This window comes from Marmota monax, unplaced genomic scaffold (genome assembly GCF_021218885.2).
Source record: "Marmota monax isolate L192 unplaced genomic scaffold, Marmota_monax_Labrador192_F-V1.1 WCK01_AAM20220418_F8-fsc00015, whole genome shotgun sequence".
Lineage (NCBI taxonomy): Eukaryota > Metazoa > Chordata > Mammalia > Rodentia > Sciuridae > Marmota > Marmota monax.
The window spans coordinates 18485277-18508240 of record NW_026692194.1 but is presented as its reverse complement, the minus strand read 5'-3'; the positions used below and the strand labels follow the sequence as shown (position 1 = coordinate 18508240).

Sequence of the window (22964 nt, the reverse complement as noted above, 5' to 3'; positions counted from 1 at the left end):
TTCTTTCTGATATGTTATACATTTTACCCACTTAAAGTGTATAATTCAATAGTTTTTAGTATATTCACAGACGTATGCACCATGAGTAGGAATTTTTTTGATACTTTTCATTACCTCTTTAGCTTTCACCCTTATATTTTCCAATTCCTCATTTCCCTAGCTCTAAGCAATTACTGATCTGCTTTCTGTCCATAGATTTGCCTAATCTAGATACTTCATACTAATGCAATCATAGTATGTGGTCTTCAATGGAATTATATAATATGTGGTCTTTTGTGATTGTTTTCTTTCACTTAGCGTAGTGTTTACAAGATTCATTCAAATTATAGCAGGCATTGGAACTTTATTCCTTTTTATTGCAGAATAACATTCCCTTGTATGATGTACATATTTTATTTACCCATTCATTAGGTAATGGACATTTGAGTTGCTTTGGCTATTATGAATAATGATGCAATAGACATTCATGTGTGAGTTTTATGTGGTCATATCTTTTCATTTTGTTTGGGTGTATGCTGATAGGATGGAATTGTATCATATGATAACTATGTTTAACTATTTAAGGAATTGCTAGACTGTTTTCCAAAGTGCTCTACCAACAATTTTTGCATTCCTACCAACAATGTTTGAGAGTTCTGTTCTCCACATTCTCCCTAACACTTATTATTATCTTTTTGAGTTTAGCCATCCTAGTGGGTGTGAAGCAATAAGTCATCGTGGTTTTACTTTGTATTTCTGTGCTAATGATGTCAAGTATCTTTTCATGTGTTTATTGGTCATTTGTATGTTTTCTTTGGTGAAAGATCTATTTGGACCCTTTCCCTTTTGTAATTGGGTTGTCTTTTTACTATTGATTATAAGAGTTTTTAAAATATATATTCTAGATACAAGTTCTTTATTAAATGTATGATTTGCTACATTTGTCTTTTATTTTGTGAATTGTCTTTTCACTTTCCTGATAGTATCCTTTGAAGAGCAAAATTTTTTAATCTTGATGAAATCATTATCTGATTTTTCTTTTGTTGCTCCTGGTTTTGATGTCATATATAAAAATTGATTGTCAAATCTGAGGTTATAAAGACTTATATTCTAAGAGTTTTATGGTTTTAGCTCTTGCATTTAGGTATCTGATCTATTTTGAGTTAATTTTTATATGTAATGCAAAGTAAAGATCCAGTTTCGTCTTTTGCATGTTGTGTCCAGTTGTCCCTCCTTCACTTGTTGAAAAGATAATCCTTTCCCTGTTAAATGGTCTTGGTATCTTTATTGAGAATCAGTTGACCATAGATGTATGGGTTTATTTCTGGATTCTTGATTCTATTTCATTGTTCCTTATATGTCTCCTATGCCAGTACCACACTGTCTTGATGGTTGTTACTTTGTAGTAGGTTTTTGAGATCAGGAAGTGTGAGTCCTCCTGTTTTGTTTTTCTTTTTCAAAATTGTTTTGTTTTGCAGGATCCCTGATAATTCCATGTGAATTTTAGTATTGGCTTGACAGTTTCTACAATAAAGTCAGCTAGGATTCCGATGGGAATTGCATTAAATTTATGGATCAATTTGGGGAGTGGGTTGACTTGTATCCTCAAAAAAGATATGTGACATTCTAACCCCAAGTATGTATGTGTATGACTTTATTTGGAAATAGGGTTTATAGGTGTAATCAAATAAGGTAAGGTAATACTGGAAGAGCCCAAATACAACGACTGGCATCCTTATAAGGGAAAGGAGATTTGGAGACAGAGACCTAAGGGAGAATGATGCATAAAGACAGAGGAGGGATCGTGGTTGCCCTACTACCAGCTAAAGAACACCTGGGGTCTGTGGAACCTGGAAGAGGCAAGAAAGCATTCTCCTAGAAGTTGTTGGTAATAGCATGGCCCTGCCAGCATTTTAAGTTTGGACTTCTGGCCTCCAGAACTTTGAGAAAATAGATGTCTCTTGTTTTAAGTCACCCATTTGTGGTATTTTGTAACAGTAGTCCTAGAAAACTTACAGGGAATATTGCCATCTTAACAGCATTAAGTCTTGTGATCCATGGACATGGCATGTTTTTCCATTTATATATATCTTCTTTAATTTCTTTAAACACCACTTTCTTGTTTTTAGAGCATAAGTTTTATACCTGGATGCTGCTTCTCAGAGGGTTCAGCCTTGCACATGCACACTGTCATCTGGGATGACAGTGGTTTTGGCAGGGCTCTCCTTTGCTGTCTCCTTCCTAATTATACCCTGGCTGATTACTCTTGTGTTTCCAGAATGCCTTGGGGCACAAATTGATAACAGGATGATCCAATTAAATTTGGTCTTAAAGTTATGTGTGTAGTTATAGACCTAGCATATAACTAGCAGGTAGAGGTTTTGAGGTCAATGTTTGAAATTTGTTCTGATCCCAGGAGGGCTTTTCTTGATACTTCTTTTCTAGTTTTCTCTGGTAAGCCAGCCTACAGTTTAGCTTCAATTTCTAGTGAACCTACAAGTTGCCCCTGTGCTTTTACCACAGGCTCCAGTTTTTGAGAGCCTTAGGCTTGAACTTCTCCACATACTGTCAGCTCCTTTGAAAAGAGGTTCAGAGCTCTTATTTTCAGGACTGCTTCTCCCCAAGGCAAAAGTCTCTGAGCCATGGTTCTGGGGCTGGGGACAGTGGGGACAGCACTTCTCTCTGAGAGCTTGGTGGAAGTGGTAGAGCAGCAAACCAGGACTCCTTGGCCTACCATTAAGTCTTCATGGATCAGAAGACTTAATATTATTAAGATGGAACTTTGAAAATCCTGTTGCTCAGCAGGGGCAAGGGTGATGAGAGACCCAATTCTCAGTGCCGTGTTCAGCTGGAATCTTCATCTCTGGAGCAGGGGCTGGGCAGAAAGGGAACACTTCTCACCTCTTGGCTGCATTTGTCCAGAATTTAGCCTTAGCAACAGGTAGCTGGGGACACGATGAGCTCTCCGGCCCCTGAGCCAGGAGTTAGAAGAATTGGAGTGCTGTGTGCTTGGCTGAACTTGAGGTTGAGATGGTGTTTCTTAACTTCCAGGAGCTGGTAAGGGAAGGGAAGCAATATGTCTTGTTTTAAATACACAGACTCTTGCTGTTCTTGCTGAGTTGTTACAAATTTTCATGAGTAAGTGTTTCTTCATTTGTTATGTGTCCTTAGAACCATTTCCTGAAACTTTGAATGATTGCTTTTTTGTAGTCATCACCAGTTTTGTGGGGAGCAGATCCAGAGAGCCCCTCATGCTGTTATGCCAGAAGTAGAACTCCATGATGTTTGAATAATAATGTTTTAGTGATATTCAGCAAAAAATAATGTGTGGGGAATGAAAAAAAGCAAGAAACTTGTTATGTAGTAACAAGACGAAAATTCACAGACTATTAAGACATATTCCTGCTTAGCAGATTTAATTTTTGGTTCTTAACTAGTAAAAATGTTTGTGGACATGAGAAATCCAAACCAGTTAAAATGTTCCTGTGTTTATTTATCACCATTATGTATGAACATGTCTGTTAAGGTTTTTAAGGACCATTGTTTCCAACACATTACAGGCAATCTTTACTCTGTATCTTCTTCCAAATAGAGGGAGATGGTGGACAGGAAAATGCTTAAGTTTGTGATTTTGGTTTTCTAGGTACAGAACCAGATGGACTCCTTCGGACAAACTATAGTTCTGTCTTAACAAATGTTGGTGTTGCTCTGCATGGATTTCATGGTGTCATGAAAGGTAAGCCTTGAAAAAGAACTTAAATAAGCTTAAAACCTTCATCCCACTTCTCAGATCTGTCTGAATGAGATTTAAACAAATACTGCCAAGGGTTAGAGATCCTAGATAAAAGGCTTAGCAGCATTTGGCTTACATAAAAGTGCACAGCTATTCTGCCTTCTGCTTTTCCCATCTGCTTGGTTTCTGAAGGTAAACAAAGTGCTGAATAGAAAACCCTGTGCACTGTACATTAGCCAGAAAGACATTACCCCTACTAAATGCAGGTAGATGGATTTTACCAAACAAGACATGCTATTTCAGAGGCATTTAACAAAGTATTTTACACTTGTTAGAGCCCAAGCATGAAAGAATTGAAAAAACTAAGGTTAAAGTTCAAAAAAGAATACATCTGTGCATTTTGATGTTTAAAATGCCTAATTCCTGTCTCATTCAGCATAGCTTTAAGAAATGAAGATGTTTTTAAACCTTGGTCAATTTATTTCTTTTGTGCTTTTAAGAATATACTATGTTGGTAGGCAGAGTGTAACTTTTTAAAGTATTTCATATGATTCTTTGTATGTGATTCTGAGCCTTGACCAATCAGTAGTTCTGTGTTGCTTCTAGATTTCTCTACTCCTTTCTTTTCCTTTTAGAAACTTGGGGTCGGGGAAGGAGAACAGGCAGGAGGGATTATTAAGTACTATTAGAAGTAACCAGGTGCCCAAATGATTTATTGTGATGTTTAGTTAACAATTAGTAACTCCTTTCACAAACAGTAATTTTAAAAACTTAAAGCTATTGTATATAACATGTGTAAGAGGGGTATGCTTGGTACCCTCTTACAGATTGTTAAACATCTATGGCACTGAGATTCATTCTTCATCCCAGCAGCATTACCAAGCAGCATTTTGCCATCGTCTGGAGAATGGGACTTCCTTGGGAACTTTAAAAGTCAGTGTATCTCTAGAGGTATCCCTGGTTTCAGGAATCATTGCTTGATTGATCATTGGTAGTTTCAGTGGCACTTCACAGTAGTCAATCCCAAACCTGCAGAACTTAATCTGATCTGTAGAAAACATAATAAACAGGTACTGTTTTTTTCCTATGCAACTTGTGGTTTGAGGAGCTGGGACTTAGCTTTAGTAGGTCATTCCAGAACTTTTTTTTTTTTTTTTTTGGTACCCTGGTTTGAACCCAGGATTGAATAACCAATGAGTGCCACATCCCCAGCCTGTTTTTTTTTTTTTTTTTTTTTAATGTTTTATTTTGAGACAGGTTATCACTAAGTCTTTAGGGCCTCATTAAGTTGCTGAAGCTGGCTTTGAATTCATGATCCCCCTGCTTCAGCCTCCTGAGTTAGTGGGATTACAGGCGTGCACCATTGTGCCTGGCTCCAGAACTTTTCTTTAAACAGAGTTCTAGGCCTTTGAAACCACAAGTACCTCTATGACTCCAGGTTTCTTGGTTTTTAAATTTCCAAAGGAATATTATTATTTGTTCCTGCTAGCAGTTTCTTCAGAATTTCTAAATAGGAGATACTAGAGCAGTGGATGATAGCTACCTAATTGAAAGGGATCTTAACATTTCATTTACATAAAAAAATCTTGATTTTTCTTATATTGCTATTTTAATTTATCAACCAACAAAGTTCTCTAATACTTTTGTTCATACCTTATATAAGATAGAGAAGATGCCAAGTATCAAAGTGTGCTACTATTATTGTTTGGTGTGAGCTGATGGAAAATATGGGATGGTCAGAAACCTCCTTATTCCTTTATGTCACCATGTGTTTCTTTCCTTGAAGATGAATAAATATAAAGAAAGAATGTTGGAAAACTTTAAGAATGTTGACAAGTAGGTTTAGAGCCATGTTGCTAGATTTACAGTTCAAATCTGTTTTCATATCTAGCTTGGAAGACTGTTGCATATCTTTCATCAAATCTGAGAGCATTAACAGAAGAATCTTTGTTTTTAAGAGAACTCTTATTTCAAACTTCTGCCCTTCCTGCTTTCCCCCAAATTATTGCTTAATCAAATTTGGAAGTAAGAGGGGAAGATGAGGAGGTAGGTTAGTAGATTGTTCTCAGTGTAAAAACAAAGATAGGGAGGGAGTTATAAAAGTGTTTATCTTATATAGAATTAAAATGGGAATAAACTAATTTTTTTTTCATAAAATAAGCAATTTACTCATAAATGATTCATTTATTCATAAAATAAATCAATTTTCACAATTTTTATTACCAATCAAAAATGTTTTCACCACAAAGAATTATAGGAACTAATTTTTAACAAGTGGCATTCTATATGAGAATGATTTGATTTTTGGTCTCAGAGACATCCAAAGCAAGTAGATTCATAGAAAACATAAGAGGAAAAAATAAATACATGGTCTTGGTCATGTGATTCCTTTGTACTTTTTGGAGCTAAAATGGCTAAAATATTTGGATCAAACAATGAGTAAACAATTGGGTTGGGAGAATTATAGTCAAACTCCAATAGCACTGTTTAGTATTGTACCTCTTTCATAAGTATCTCAAATTATCTATAACTATAAAGGTCTAATAAAAAAATAGTACCTCAATTACCTATTAACAAACCAAGATTGCCTGCTAACCAACTTGTATTATAACATTGTATACTTCCAGAAAAATATTGAATAAAACTGTGTGTAGCAAGAAAATGTCTGTTTAGGTGTTAGCATATTCAGTATACAAATAAATTTCACTATTTTAACTGAATTTTTGTACTTGGAAACCTTATAAAATATATAGAGATTATCATTTATTTAAAAAAATATGGACTGGGGTTGTAGCTCAGTGGTAGAGCGCTTGCCTAGCATGTTGAGGCTCTGGGTTTGATTCTCAGCACCATGTATAAATAAATAAAGGTCCATTGACAACTAAAAAAGTATTTAAAAAATATATTTATTGAACATAATAGTAATGTACCTATTGGTTAGTTCCCTTACTGTAACAACTTTCATGTAGTAAGTAAGATGTTAATAAGAAGGAAAACTGACTGAAATGTATACAGAGACTATTAAGAAATTTTCTCAAAACTGAGACTATACTAAATTAAAGATGTATACAGGTATGTAGACTGTATAAATAATATGTATTTATTAACTAAACAGTTCCTTAGTTTTAAAATTTTAGTGAAAATAATCTTTCATAGAATATAGTAATTTGGTATGAAAATATGAAAGTATTAGGTTAAATCTTTTATACTATTTCTTTCCAAATAGTCTTATTTCTTCTTTTAATTATGCATAATGTAAAATCAACTAAATTTCTTGATTTTGAATAAATGAAATTCTTTGCGTATATAATTTCTATAACAGTAAATTTTCATGTTTCATGGTTTATTTTTATCTTTGAGGTAATGATAGTTAGTGTTCTTTGAAGTAGTCTAAGAAATTCAGTGAAAACTGTATTGTAAATATTTATTACTTAAAAGTGTAATCACCCTTCACTATAAATCAATGTTGTCATAATAATCCTCCCATTTTCCCTTATTTCCAGGGCAAAATCATTATATATTTCAGAGACCCAGAAAAACTCCAAAACTTAGCTCTTTGACTAGTCTCACTGCAATTTCTCTTAGCCCTTTTCTGTGCTTTTTAGCCACAGACCTTTGTTGTAATATTATTGGACTGGAAGTAATAGCACATGAAGCAGACATTGAAGTATCCAATCCTTATTTGGCTGTGCAGACATTTCTTATTGCTAGTGTGTGTATCAGCAAATTACCTAAGGTCCAGTATGGATTGTGGGACATCATGCCTATGTTGGCTGTTCTAGCCTCAGGGTTGCTTAGATAATTATAAGATAATTTCTTGTTAGTGCCTGTTAGACTGTCAAAACAGTGGTTTCTAAGTGGTAAATCCTGGTCAGGATCATTTGCCTAATGCTAGAATAAGGGCTAGTCCTCACATGATTAACAATCAGACTGATCGGCTGGTGGCTATAGTCAAGACAGCCAAGGTAGTGTTAAGAAATACTTATTTCTCCCTTCTTTCTCTGGAATTTGTGGCCTACTTGATAATATTCAGCACAATCGTGATACTTGGGACCATTCTTTGTCAAATTTACTTTATAAATTTGTAAGAGTAGTGAGTGGGCTGATTATCTATATGTGAACTTGTGTATAGATAGTAATGAGTTTTCATTTGATTGCTTTTATAGATATTTCTAAACATTATAGTCAAAAAGCTACAATAGAGCATGAACTTCCAACAGCAACACAGAAGCTGATAACAACGAATGATTGTATCCTGTCATCCGTAGTGGCATTAACAAATGGAGCAGGAAAGGTAATTATTTTCTGGCTTATGTTGACAATTCTAAATTTTTTTTTTTTTTTTTTTTGGTAAAATATAGTTGTTCCTTTTTCCTCCTTCCTCCCCCATATTTATTTATTTTTATTTAAAAACATTTTCAGCTTTCTTCAGGTTGAATTATCTACTCAATGTTTAAAACAATATGGCAGTGATTGTTTGGTATTTGTGGTGAGTAGATCACTCACTGGTCATGTCAATGCAAGGTTGAATGATTTGAAGATTCTGTATAGTCTCAATATCTCAATATAGATTCTTCAGGAGTCTGTTACATAAAGCAATGGAAACATTCAGAGAAAGCAAAAAAATCACCCAATACAACCTTTGTTAATATTTTGGCTTTTTTTTTTTTTTCCCCTCATACTATACCCACCCCTTGGTACTAGGTATTTAACCAAGAGTGCTTTACCACTGAGCCCCAGCTCAAGCCCATTTTATTTTTTATTTTGAGACAGGGTCTTGCTAAGTTGATTAGAGCCTCGCTTCTCTCATAGTATTTTGGTAACAGTTGTGACAGTGGTGCTTTTGTATCTTAACAATTCCTTTGAAGCAGCTTCAATATGTATCTTTCATTGAACCCTTAATATTAGGTTATGATTGTTTGTGTCATTAAGTACTTAATTATTACTATAAATTGCAGTTTCTTTAAAAATCTTATGATTGTGGATATTGTAATTTCATCAGAATTCATATTTTCAGAGTCATGCTGTCATTGATATCTTTGATAAGATGTCTTGGAGTAAGGCACCTGACCAGCACGGGCAGCTGAACTAAGGTCGCTTGTGTGAATTTGTGGTGGAGCAAATTAAAACATAGACACAATTTACCTTTACATAAGCTTCAGGACGGCTTCCCCAGGCTCTCGGCCTTAGGCTCCCCAAAAGGGAGAGCAAGAGAAAGTCATGAGAGGCTGATGAGAGACAGAGAGAGAGCACATTTGGAACTCAGCTTTTATTGTGGGGGGAACTGTTCTTAGAAAGTTTTATCCATAAAAGGGCAGAAGGGGTAGGATTACAAGGGAGCAGGTGAATGTAACAACCTCAGGGGTACGCCTACACCTGATGACCTGCCTTGCTATCCGAGCTGGTTCAATGCCCAAGTCACCATGAATATAGAGATTGGTCAGAGCCTCCTGCTTCAGGACTTGAAGTTGTAGTCATTCAGAGTGGCTCCCCACATTGGAGACCTTACCATGTATATAAAACCAAAAGACTATTCAGAACTAACTTAGCCCATTTATTTCAGCAGCTCAACATAATTTCTAAAGGAAGTTCTCATCTCTATATCTATATTTATACATCATTGTTTTTTCTGATGGGTTGATCCTAATAATAAGAGATTTTTCTTGAAGTGGTTTAAATCAATCCGAAATGATTGTAGGTCATGTTAGATATTCAGTGTCACTTTTCCTGAATTTTGACTGATCTTTGTGACCATTTGTTGTAGCTTAGGGCCATAATTAAGAAGTGTTATCTTTAGGTTCAGTCAATTCACATATTTGTGCCTACCGGATTCCTGAGCCATAGAACCATCCCCACTGCTTTCTTTTATCTCCTTCATTTACAGCATGCCAGAAGCTTACTGAGGACAACTTTGATTGAATTAAAAATTCTGGAAAAAGTTGATATTTTATAGGCATCTCTGCATTTGTTGTCTTTTATAAAAACACTGAAATATTAAATACCTGCATATTTCACAGTTTATTTTAGCTTTGCTCTTCCTGAAACCTTAAAATGTTATTTCAGGCAAAGGTATGTATCTGATCTTTGCTCTGGAGTTTTTATAAATGTTTTTTAACCATTACTATTTGAACTGGTGTTTGTTGGTGAAATCCTAATAATAAGCAAATATGATTTGATTAAACTAAATTTTATAGTTTGTAATAATAAACACAACAGGAAGGGATAGCATATATATATTAAAGGAAGTTTGAAAAATGGAAAAATATTAGAAGAAAGAAAATTTACCTCACAGTATACTAACATGACTTAAAATTAGGTGTTGGGTGTGTCCCTGCATTCATAGGGAATATAGCTCAAGATTTTTGGAGGCTGGGGGTGTAGCTCAGTGGTAGAGCACTTGCCTGGTGTATGTGAGGCAGTGGGTTTGATCCTCAGGATCACATAAAAATGAATAAGATGAAGGTATTATGCCCATCTACAACTAAAAATATTCTTGAAATACCCATTTATTTGACATAATAAAATATTATTATATATACCCTCAGACAATAGTGATTAATTGCTTAATTTTAGAGTAGGTTTTTTGGTAGGGAGGTGGTTATTGGAGATTGAACTCAGGGGCATTCAACCTTGAGCCACATCCCCAGCCCTATTTGTATTTTTTTAGAGACAGGATCTCACTGAGTTGCTAAGTGCCTCACGGATGGTGAGACTGGCTTTGAACTCATGATATTCCTGCCTTACCCTCCTGTACCCCTGGAATTCCAAGTGTGAGTCACCATGCCTCGCTTAGAGTAGTTTTTAACCAAGGTAATGTACTCTACTCACAAGCCATTTTTTTCAGATTTATCAAGATAGGGTATTCTTTAATGTCTTCAAGACTGATTTTTCTGGCTAGGACAGTTAGCCAGATGTTTTTATTTGTAATACATTTCATACAGCACTGTAAATTCAAATCATGGCTCAGCAAAATTAAAGTTATGGCTCTTTGTGGCTGTTTGTATAGATTTAACAATTTGTTGAATCTGTAAATGACAAGAATCTATTGGATTTTTACTCTTTCTTCTTTTATAATTTACAAATTGAGATTTACAAACTAAATTTAGGTAGAGATTACATATTCAAGGTACTGTCTTCTGTAAGAATGTGAAATATTTAGTTAAAATGCAAATGAAATGAATAAACCCAAATGTGGATATTTTGAAATCAGTGTAGAAATTACTAAAATAAACAGCTCATAAAAGTCACCTACAGAATACATCAGAATGAGTCTTGGTTTTCAATAAGAATAGAAATTGTCTAGAATAGGACATGTCAGAAGTCAGTTCTGAGTATTTGTAGCTATATTCTCTTTATTATCTATCATTGTCCAGGAATTGTTCTCACATAAATAAATATGGGCTGCCGGGCAGGTTTTGGAATTTCATTTCCATTCTCAGCATCTTTAAACTGCTCTGAAAGCTATTAGTTATAAATTCTAGATTATTGTTGGAAAACAAAATTTATCTTCTTGTCACACTTTGTTTAGATTGCATCTTTCTTCAGCAACAATGTGGACTACTTCATTGCTTCACTGAGCTACGGGCCTAAGGCGTCAAGTGGATTCATTAGTCCTCTTTCAGCAGAATGTATGCTACAGTACAAGAAAAAAGCTGCTGCCTATATGAAGGCTTTAAGAAAGGTTTGTGAGCTGCTTTTAACATTTAAATGAAGGAAAATATTAGGAATCATTCCAGAGAATGGTAGTAGATTTTTTCCACAGTCCATATTATTTAGATTTTTTTTTTTTTTGTACTGGAAATTTAACCAGGGGTGCCTGATGCTGGCCTCCTGCCACAGCCTCCCGAGTTGCTGAAATTATAGGCATGCACCACTACACCTGTCTATATTATTTAGATTTTACAAAATTTTGGGGTATAGGTGGTTGGTGGTGTTAGAATGGATCTTTGGGGAAGAGAAGGTGGCAGAGACCCAAACCATACTTGGTAAGCACAGGTCATGTTGGACTTGTGTCCCTAGTGCCAGGTAGAATGCCTGGGGTGAGGTAACCTGGCAAGCAATAAATACCAGATGTCAAAAGTCTATCTTAAACTTGTAGAATCAGAAAAAAAATTAAATGTTCATAATTTTTTCTAAGTAGTGATGATACATTGTCATTTCCAAAAAAAAAAAAAAAAAAAAAAATTGGAAGATATAGTATTATGTTAAGAAGAAAATTATGATCTCCCCAAATCCACCACACAAATGTAGCTACTCTTCACTTTGTTAGAATATACCTCTGTGTAAAAAAAAATTAACATGGATGCACACATGGATGTATGTACCCACATGTGCTATAAACAGCAAAATGTATCTAGCTGCATCTGCTATTTTAGAATTTTTTTCTGTTACTGTATTGTGAATATGTTCATATGTACATCAAAAATAGATATCTATAATGTAAATTACTATCATCATTTTAACACCTGTGTAATATTTCAGTCATAAATGTAATAATTTGACCATTCTATTGCATATGAATATGTAGGTCATAGCCTATTTTTCACTGTTATATGCAGTGCTGCAATGGGTTCTTGTATATGCAACTTTGCATTTATTTTTTTCTGTGATTCTTTAAAATTTTTATTTTCCTTTTGTTTTAAAAAAATTTTTAATACAGTGCTGGGGGTTGAACCCAGTTTCTTGCCATGGTAGGCAAGTGCTGGACCACTGAACTGTCTTTAATATTTAATTACAAAATAGACAAATACATTCTTATTTTAAATTAGAACATTACAGGTAATATCCCTAATTCCAGTTTCTATCCAGAGGCACCTATATATATATCAGTTTGGTGTGTAACAATATATAGAATTCTTTCTTTTTATTAGTTCCTTCTTTTTTAAACATAATGCAAGATTTGTTGTGCATTTAAAATATATTTTAGCCATTTATGACATTATATGTGATGCCTGCTACATTCCTTTTGAATACAGTATAGAATTTTATAAGATGAATATTCCATGGTTCATTAAGTTTCCCTTAATTGGCAGGCATTAAGGTTGATTCTAATTATTTTTATTGTCTCAGTAATACTGCATTACTGAGCCAGCCTTGTAAGTATCTACTTGGACACATGTGTGGAATACTGAGAAGTAGAATGTTTTGAGCCTTGTGGTTTGCACATTTTAAGTTTTAATGGTTACTGCTAAATTTCCCTTCAGTGTCAATACTCTGTATAATGTATAACTCAACCTATCTCCCCATATTTATCTAATTGTTTTAGTTATATCTTTATGATTGATTCTCCAAAATGGAATTGCTGATTGAAAGTTTGTTAATGTTTCAAATTTTGGCACCTTTCTTAGACTATACTTCAGGAAAGTTATTTATTTACAGCTTATAGTCATGTGAATTTAACCCATAAAATTAATATTTGTCAATCTCAGAGGAAGGGTTTCTTACTGTTATTTTGATTTGTGTATCTTTGGTTATTTATGAAGTTGAATGTCCTCTCATAATTGTCATTTGTATTTATTCTGTAAATTCTCTGTCCAAGCTTTTTACACATTTAAAAAAATATATTTCTAACTAAGGTTGAAAGAACTTCTTATATGTTAAGAATTTGGGTTGAGAAGTCTGTAGCCCAGTAGAAGAACACATGCTTTACATGCTAGTGCAAGGCCCTGGTTTCAACTCCCAGTACCACCCTCCACCAAAATAAATAAATAAAATAAATAAAGTTAATATCAGATCTTTTTGGTGGTCTTTCTCAGCTAGGGTACTTTGCAAAAGTTATGGAATTATTCTCCCAATTTTTTTGTCATCTAAATTTTTAGATCTTTCATCTAGAATTTATTCTGGTACAAGATGTGACAAAGATCTTGGTTCTTTTTCTAGATAATTACATGGTGTCCTTGCACCATTTATGTAGTTCTTTATCCATTGAACTAAAAATGTAGTGTTTGTCACATAGTAGATTTTTATGTATGCTTTTGTCTGTCTCTGGATTTTCTGTTCTGTTGTTGATCTGTATTTTGGTGCAAGTCCATATAGTGTAAGTTAGTGTATCTTATAGTTGGTATAATAAGTTCTCTTTCATTATTGTCTTTTTAAAATACAAATATATTCTTTCACATGCATTGAAGGAAATAATCTATGTTGTTGTACATCTGAACTTATTATCATACCCTATTATCCAGCATTCTTATTTGTGCATGTAGGATCCAGGGGGAAGATGATGCAATATTTTTCTTTGAATTCTTATTTATTTATTAATTCTATGGTGCTTTTCACATAGCCCCTCTTGGAGTCTGTGCCTTATGAGGAAGCACTGGCAAACCGCCGGGTCCTTCTCAGCTCTACTGAAAGTCGAGAAGGCCTTGCACAACAGGTATGGCACCCGGAAAATGATGGAGAGCAGAAATGCTAGATCCTCTGGAGAAGGGTTTTTAAGGCATATAGGGTGCTGACTGATTCAAAAAAACTACATTAGTAAACATATAATCTATAAAGTTTTCTATACATGCTAAAAAGGGCCATAGGTATAATTTGTTGAATAATCTGTTGATATTCTAAAAAAGTCTTCTTAGTTCAGTTGGTGTTTCATTTGGCACTAGAATGATATTAACATACTTTGGCCATGATGATTAATTCTTAAGGTGCTAGATTTAAATGTCTGAAATACTAAGGTATCAATGGGGTGGGGGGGCCTGGAGACTCAGTAGATTATTTTCATTTCTTCACTGAACAAGAATGGGAAATTTCTAGTATATAGTTGGTCAGTTGAATTTGGGGGCAAGTGAGAATGGGAGGTACTATCTCTTTCAGAAACTGGTACAAACTGAAATCAGTATAGCTATTTTCAAAGATTTATTCACTTCAGCGGCTGGCTTTTAGTTCTGGAAAAACTTGGTTTTAAAGAGAGTACAAATAAATTTACCAAGACAACATTTTGTGAGTCCTGACCTTACTTTAATAAGAAACACATATCCACTTATCGTTTCAACATTAATGTGTTAAGGTATTAGGACTAAAAATTTCATCCACAAAGTGATTTTTAATAAACAAAGTTTCCGTGGCTGTAAAACCAATGTGATACTGCAGTCTGTACACGTGGGAAAAAAAAGAATTCATACCCCACTTGAGTCAAATGTATGATATGTCAAGATCATTGTAATGTTTTGAGCAGCTAATTAAAAAAAATAAATAATAATAATAATAAAAAACAAAGTTCCTCAGACACTGTAAAATGTAGAATACCTTAAAAATTAATTTTGGGTTTTTTCCTTTTTTTAATGTAAGGAAAGTAAGGCTCAAAAGAAATTAAGTAAATATTAACCAGAATAGCTATATGAAAGTGGCAGAACTGCCTCACCTCAGAGCTCATGTTTTTCCCACTGTACCTTCGACCAGCTATGGGCTGGTCTGACAAGCACTCTAGTCTTCCCTTCTTGCCTCTCTAAAGTGAGAACACGTGCCTTTTAGGGTCTTGTAAGCATGCTTTGATCCAGTGGGAGGCAGTGTGATATAGGAAAAAGAAGTCAACTTCTCAAATAGGCATACGGGGCCCCAAATTCTGGCTCTTCCTTTTCTAGCCTAGCAGATGGTCTAACTGCTGGGAGCGTTAGTTCTCCTCTTTGATAAATCAGAATTGTTGGGCTGTTGAAGGCTTCAGTGGGACAAGAGGAAGAAAGTACCACAAATGGTGCTTGGTACATGGAAATTGCTCAATTGTGATAGTTGGTAAAGCATGTGTATTCTCTATAAGATCACTATTTTTTTAGATAATTCTCAAGTTTTTATTTGCCCTAACAGGTATGTCTTAGCTTCTTATTATAATATAACATACTTAGAGAAAAATATACAAATTGCTAGTGCACATCCCAGTGAATTTTTATAAGTTAAATACACTGCACCTAGATTTAAAAGTGGTGTGTGTGTGTGTGTGAGAGAGAGAGATTTCTCTGTGTAAGGTATGCCTTGGAAAAAATAATCAGAATTCCTGAAGCCTTACTCATGCCCTTTTCTAGTTACTACTCTCCTCTCCCCCAAAGAAAATAATCATCCTGCATTCTAATACCATAGATTGGTTTTATTGCATGATATGGAACTGTTTATTAAATGATTTTATACTGTATGTACTCTTTCAGTCCTGACTTTTTTCATTTAGCATTATATGAATGAAAGTTCAAATTGTTCTACAAATACTTTTGTATTTTCTGTCTTTTGCATTGTAGTCAAATAGATGGTTTAAATTGCTTTTTCTTGATAATTAGTGATATTGAGCACCTTCTTCTATGTTTATAGTCTTGATCCAGTGCCTGTCCAAGTCTTTTGTTGTTGGTGGTATTATTTTTGCCTTTTTCACTATTAGTTATCTATCTTTTTCTTATTGATTAGTAAGAATTCTTCATATGTTCTAGGTATTATATAAAATATATCTGTTGGATAAAGAATTTTTTATATGTTCTGGGATAAACGTTTACACATTCTTCTATTCTTTGGCTTTCCTTTCACTCTCTAGATGAAGTCTTTTGATGAATAGAGATCTTTTTTTATTGTGTGTCAGTTCTGTTTCTCATTTTATGGTTGTGCTTTTTGTATCCTATTTAATAAATCTCTCCCCATTCCAGTGTCAGATTTTATTTTTTTTAACCTCTGTGAGGGAGTTTTGCTTTATATTGCGTATTTTATTTATTTATTTTTGCCACTAAGTTTTGTCTGCATTATTCTCTAAGATGCAAAACTCTGTGTGACTTTTCAAGGTTCAACAGAGTTTGGAAAAGATTTCTAAACTGGAACAGGAAAAAGAACATTGGATGTTGGAAGCACAGTTAGCCAAAATCAAGCTAGAGAAAGAAAACCAACGGATCGCAGATAAGCTGAAGAGTACAGGTAGCGGCCAGTTTGTTGGGCTGGCCCAAGAAAATGCTGCCATGTTGAGTGCTACTGGCCAAGGTGAAGCTGTAGCCAAGGCTGTGTTGGAGCCTGTTCAGAGCACCAGTCTGGTAAGTGTCTTTGTGGTTGCGTGCTTAAATGCTAGTTGGTATCGGTTTATCCTTGGGTTTAAAACCATTGTCTTGGTTCACTCCAGTTGCTACAACAAAATAACATAAGCAGGGTGCTATAAACAATAGTTTATTTCTCACAGTCCTTGAGGCTGGGAATTCCCAAGATCAAGGCACCCACAGATTTGATATCTGGTGGGTGTGTTCCCTAGTTCATATATGATCATCTGTTACTGTGTTCTCACATGGTGGAGGGCAAACAGGTTGTCTGAGTCTCTTTTGCAAGGGTACTAATTCCATCAGGTCACCTCCCAAGGTTTGTATCTGTTAATATCATCACCTCAGGGCTTAGGATTTCAACATAAGAATTTTGGGGAGACACAAACATTCAGACTATCACAACTATCTAAATTACATGTCATTCTATAACAGGAATGATACATATGCTATAGGAAAAAAATGCAGGTTAATAAGCAGGATGCCTCCTTGATAAGGCAACTCCACTAAATTCCTTGTGATTTTACATGAGCCCTTATGATGAGAACTGTGTTCCTGAAAGAGATAAAGGAAGTCAAATTTAAGATGATTTTGTTTTTCCATAAAAACACTTGAAATATGTGATTATGTTTCTAAGGACCAAATGCCTAACTATTTTAATAGAAATGACCACTAATACAATTTTTAACCAATTACATGGTACACCTAAGAGTATAAAGCTCTGTAACATACATATAACATAGAAACCCATCAGGCTAATTCTTTTAAGGCAGTACGTTGGCAAACTATCTTACAACTTTATATTTCTGGCCTTTTTTATTTTTTAATTTGTTTTAATTAATTACACATGACAGTATAATGATCTTGACATATCATACATATGAATCAGATGGAGTATGATTTCTCATTTTTCTGAGTGTACAGGTTGCAGAATCACATTGGTCATGCATATATACATACAGCAATAATAATGTCTATTTTATTCTGATGTCCTTCCTTTCCCCCTTTCCCCTCCCATCCCATCACTTCTCTCTACCCAATCTAATGTGACATCCTTCTTCTTTTTTTTCTTTTTCCTCACTTCGTCATACATGTATTCTGTATAATGATGAGGATCTCCTTCCATCTTCTGTGTAATTCCCCTTCTCCCTCCCTTTCCCTCCCACCTCTCTTCCCTATCTAGAGGTAATCTTCTCATGCTCTTCCTCCCTACCCCATTTTGAGTCACTCCCCTTATATCAGAGAAGACATTCGGCATTTGTTTTTTAGGGATTGGCTAACTTCACTGAGCATAATGTGCTCTAATGCCATCCATTTCCCTGCAAATGCCACGATCTTGTTATTTTTTAGTGCTGAATAATATTCCATTGTGTATATATGCCACATTTTTTTTTTATCTATTCATCCATTGAAGGGCACTTAGATTGGTTCCACAGTCTATCTATTGTGAATTGTGCTGCTATAAACATTGATGTGGCTGTGTCCCTGTAGTATGCTGTTTTTAGGTCTTTTGGGTATAGACCGAAAAGAGGAATAGTTTGGGTCAAATGGTGGTTCCATTCCCAGCTTTCCAAGGAATCTCCATACTGCTTTCCAAATTGGCTGCACCAATTTGCAGTCCCACCAGCAATGTATGAGTGTACCCCCCCACCCCACCCCCCACCCCCGCATTCTCGCCATTATTTGTTGTTGTTTGACTTTATAATGGCTGCCATTCTTACTGGAGTGAGATGGTATCTTAGAGTAATTTTAATTTGCATTTCTCTGATTGCTAGAGATGGTGAGCATTTTTTCGTGTATTTGTTCATTGATTGTATATCCTTTTCTGAGAAGTGTCTGTTCAGGTCCTTGGCCCATTTGTTGATTGGGTTATTTGGTTTTTTTTGTTATTTAATTTTTTGAGTTTTTTGTATACCCTAGAGATTAGAGCTCTATCTGATGTGTGAGGGGTAAAAATTTGTTCCCAGGATGTAGGCTCCCTATTCACCTCACATATTATTTCTCTTGCTGAGAAAAAACTTTTAGTTTGAATTCATCCCATTTGTTGATTCTTGGTTTTAACTCTTGTGCTATATGTGTCTTATTAAGGAATTTGGGGCCTGACCCCACGTGATGGAGATTAGGGCCAACTTTTTCTATTATTAGACACAGTCTCTGGTTTGATTCCTAGATCCTTGATCCATTTTGAGTTAACTTTTGTGCATGGTGAGAGAAAGGGATTCAATTTAATTTTGTTGCATATGGATTTCCAGTTTTCCCAGCACCATTTGTTGAAGATGCTATCCTTTCTCCATTGTATGCTTTTAGCACTTTTGTCTAATATAAGGTAGTTGTAATTTTGTGGGTTGGTCTCTGTGTCCTCTATTCTGTACCATTGGTCTACCAGCCTGTTTTGGTGCCAGTACCATGCTGTTTTTGTTACTATTGCTCAGTAGTATAGTTTAAGATCTGGTATAGTGATACCACCTGTTTCACTCTTCCTGCTTAGAATTGCTTTAGCTATTTTGGGTCTCTTATTTTTCCAGATGAATTCATAATTGTTTTTTCTACTTCTGCGAGGAATGCCATTGGGATTTTGATTGGAATCGCATTGAATCTGTAAAGTGCTTTTGGTAATATGGCCATTTTAGTAATATTAATTCTGTCTGGCCTTATTTTTAACTACAGTGATTTAGAAGGTGAAGAAATATCTCTATCAACTTTACAGAATTGAAAATTTCTTTTTACAAAGTTTTCTAATATCCTGCCTACTGTAAAAAAAAAAAAAAATAGGAAAATCTAGAAAAGGAGAAATCAGAAAGGAAAAAAAAAAATGCCCATATAATCAAATAGTCCCTTCAGGTATGTTTTCCCCAGCCTTTCTTGAGGAGCTTAGGAGAGTCCCTCTGCTTTTGAAAGACCCTGCCCTCCGGCTGTGCTTTTCTACTGTTCTACCCCTATGGCTCTTGATGCTACTGAAAAGCAAGATGGTCCTCAGATTCACCTGCACCTGGTTCACCCAGTGGACCTGATGGTGAAATGTAGAAGGCAGATTTTATTTCCAAGATGTATACAGACCTTATCTCATCTTCACCATGCCAGAACCTTAGATATTATTAGTTTTCCTAGGTGTGGTTATGGTAATATGGTAATATGGAGATATTAGGAACATATCTTCATTATTTGGAGATAAATGTCAGAGTAGTTGGGGCAAGGTGTTATAATGTCTGTAACTTACTTTCAAATTGTTCAGAAAAAAAAATATCCTTACAGAGCTATTGAATTTAGATGGTAGATCTTTTGTTTTTTTCCTCCCAACTTTTCTGTAAAATTTTTAAAATTTTTCATACCAAAATATAGAAGAGGAAGAAAGAATTACATTTTTAGAAAAGCAAAATAATAATAATAATAATAATAATAGTGAAATGTCCTGGAATTTTGCCCTGAATGGTCTCCAGGGCCACAGGTCCTGTGGTGTCCTGCTGATTGTCACAGTCATAAGTCCTACATGCTTCCCTGATAGGGGAAGGCAACTAAGTTCACCCCCACATCAGTGGTTTAACATTTAACTGTAGGGTATAAATGAAGTTTCCAGAGGGACGTTCAACAAACAGAATTTCAAATCTGTCCAAGTAGCATTTGGGGGCAGTGTGACATGATGCTCCTACCTTCTCCTTTGAACTTTGCTTTTGTGTTGGAATTTTTTCTTGCCCTGTCCTGTCTTCCTGATTGTCTGCATGTGTTCCTTCCTCATCTTTCACTTGTGCTGGCAGTGGAGTAGTTGTTGGCCTGGGAGTAACTGTGGGAACAGACTAGCCCAGGGGAGACATAGCTGACAGTGAAAGTGATTGCAGCTATTGAATTCTGGGTTGGGGTTTAAGGACTTTTGCGGTATGTTAGCTGAGTCAGTCCTCATCCAAGATCATAGGGACTGTGAGATTGTAAGGACTGTCACATGCCCATTTTATCAGTGAGGAAACTGAGGAACAAGGAGAAAGAACTGGACAACCTGACTTCTTAACTAATGGAGTCTTGTGCTCTGATCAGTGTCAGTTATGTCAGCCTAGCCAACATAAACCCATTTGTTCACTGTTTGCTTTTCTGAGGTGCCAGAAGTTGGTAACACTTGTGCATTTGAGTGAGTATTGTCAATTGCTGAAAGTTGAGGACTAATTTTTACTTTGAACATTTTCAGTGGCAAGCACTGTTCATCCATATGTGTTAACAGTTTCTAAGAACGTGAAAAAACTTTAGTACTGAACGCTATTGGGCCATGAGTAATAAGAACTTTATTTGGATTTGGTGCATTTCAAGGTTGCTGTGGCTTTAAGTAGGCTGTCCAGTTTGCATGTGTATATGTAGCCTTATTTTCTTCTAGTCTGTTACTGTCTGCATCTCTGAGGGTCTCTTTCCTCCTACACCACCCTTACACAGTGCAGTCAGTATACTTTTCCTAGAGTCTCCTAGTGATTGGCACTTTCTTGCTTCTAGAGATTTAGTGGTTTCCTGTTATCTATAGAATATAATCCTATTTCCTGTTATCTATAGAATAGAATCCTATTTCCTGTTATCTATAGAATATAATCCATTCATTCATTTAGCATTGAAGATTCTTGAAAGATAGTTCAAAACTGTCTTTCTGACTGTAGCTTCTTCATTTCCTTGTACTAATTGAAACTGAACTCTCTTCTCTGATAGTGTCCTTTGCATTTTTGCCTCTCCATCTCTGTTCTGCTGGATAACTCTTTATTCATAACTCTTATCCTCATCTGTTTATTCAAAAACCCTCTCCCTCATTTACTTTCACTGACAATTCTTTCCTTCTCCTTGACTTTGTTGAATTCAAACCATACCCATCATTTAAGGTACAGTTGAGATGCCACTTTTTTCATGAACCACTGTTTCTGGCATTGTCTTTAATCATTAGGATTAGAGAACCAAGACATGGGTGTCTCCTTTTATTTTCCGTATTGTGGTCTATATAATGAAATATACTGCCTTCTCTTAGGTTCTTTTAATGTTGCTTGGCTAGCCATAGAGTGGTATGAGATCATGGAGAAGTTCCCTGGTGAGGTTGAGGATTTCACAGAAGAGGTGACATGAATGGGTTTTAAAAGTGAGCAGGAGTTCAAGGCAGGAATTGTATTTCAGGCTAAGAAAAGTCTTACCATGCAATTCTTTCTGCATATGGGAGATTCCTGCCAAAAACGATCTGGTACTTGCCTCACACATAGTAGACAATAGAGATTAAAAAAAAAGATGGAGTTTTTTGCTTTCTTTGATGTTTCTACTTTCCAGTCTTTCTTTATCCTCCCTGTCTCCCCTTAAGTGCACATAAGTGAACTAAGCATGTAGCTCTATGTGTATGTGTTCATGTGCATGTTCTGTCTCTCTCTCCTGGGTATTGGAAACAAGTGTGCCCATTTTAAAGCTAACTGATTAACAAAGGAAACTGATTTTACAAACTACCAGATTACTTTGGTGCAAGCACTTTGAGGCTGAAAAAATAACATAATTTTTAACCCTATAGTATTTCAAAAGTTAAATTTTATTTTTCATTAAAATACCTAGTATTGTAATTTGAATATCCAGCAACTGATTATTTTTTTAAGAATTTTTTAATATTTATTTTTTAATTCTCGGCGGACACATCTCAATTTGTATGTGGTGCTGAGGATCGAACCCAGCGCCGTGTGCATGCCAGGTGAGCGAGCTACCGCTTGAGCCACATCCCCAGCCCAACTCATTATTTTTTATATAAAAAAGAGAACATTGTAATCTCAAAAAAAAAAAAAACAAAAAAACAAAAAAACAAAACCACAGAACAATGAAAATATTCATATTTTTCTGGAATTAAAAAGTATTACTTTAATTAGTAGAATTTAAAAATATATCTTTTAAGTGTAAAAAAATACATGTATATTGTAACTAAAAAATACAGATGAGTTATGGAAAAAAAGATATCCTGAATAATCAAGTTATCATTGTGACTATTTACATTTTTTTCTATAAAATTTCCTATTATATTTGTGATTGTACTATATAAAATTTTAAGTCTATAAGCATACTATTAATACACAAACATTCTGTTATGAGAAACTCTATAATCTATTACTGATTATAATTAACATCTATTATTCTATTATTAATTTCATAATATTCCATATCTAATATGCCTTAGATTATTTATGATTGGATGTTGGTTATAATTTTTTTAATATTCAATCTCTTTAATATATTTCCAATTTTACACCATAATAATAAAACAATGCCAAAATCAATTTGTG

General features: G+C 34.9%; 1 protein-coding gene across 1 annotated transcript in view; it reads left to right on the top strand.

Annotated features, from left to right (window-relative positions):
- Ppp1r21 (protein phosphatase 1 regulatory subunit 21) overlaps window positions 1–22964 on the top strand; it is a 65900-nt gene that overhangs the window by 33134 nt on the left and 9802 nt on the right. The window contains exons 13-17 of the mRNA XM_046424539.1: window positions 3623–3715; window positions 7879–8006; window positions 11241–11393; window positions 13992–14084; window positions 16459–16701. Of these exons, the coding sequence (XP_046280495.1) occupies window positions 3623–3715; window positions 7879–8006; window positions 11241–11393; window positions 13992–14084; window positions 16459–16701 (710 nt within the window). The remainder of the gene's footprint in view (window positions 1–3622; window positions 3716–7878; window positions 8007–11240; window positions 11394–13991; window positions 14085–16458; window positions 16702–22964) is intronic.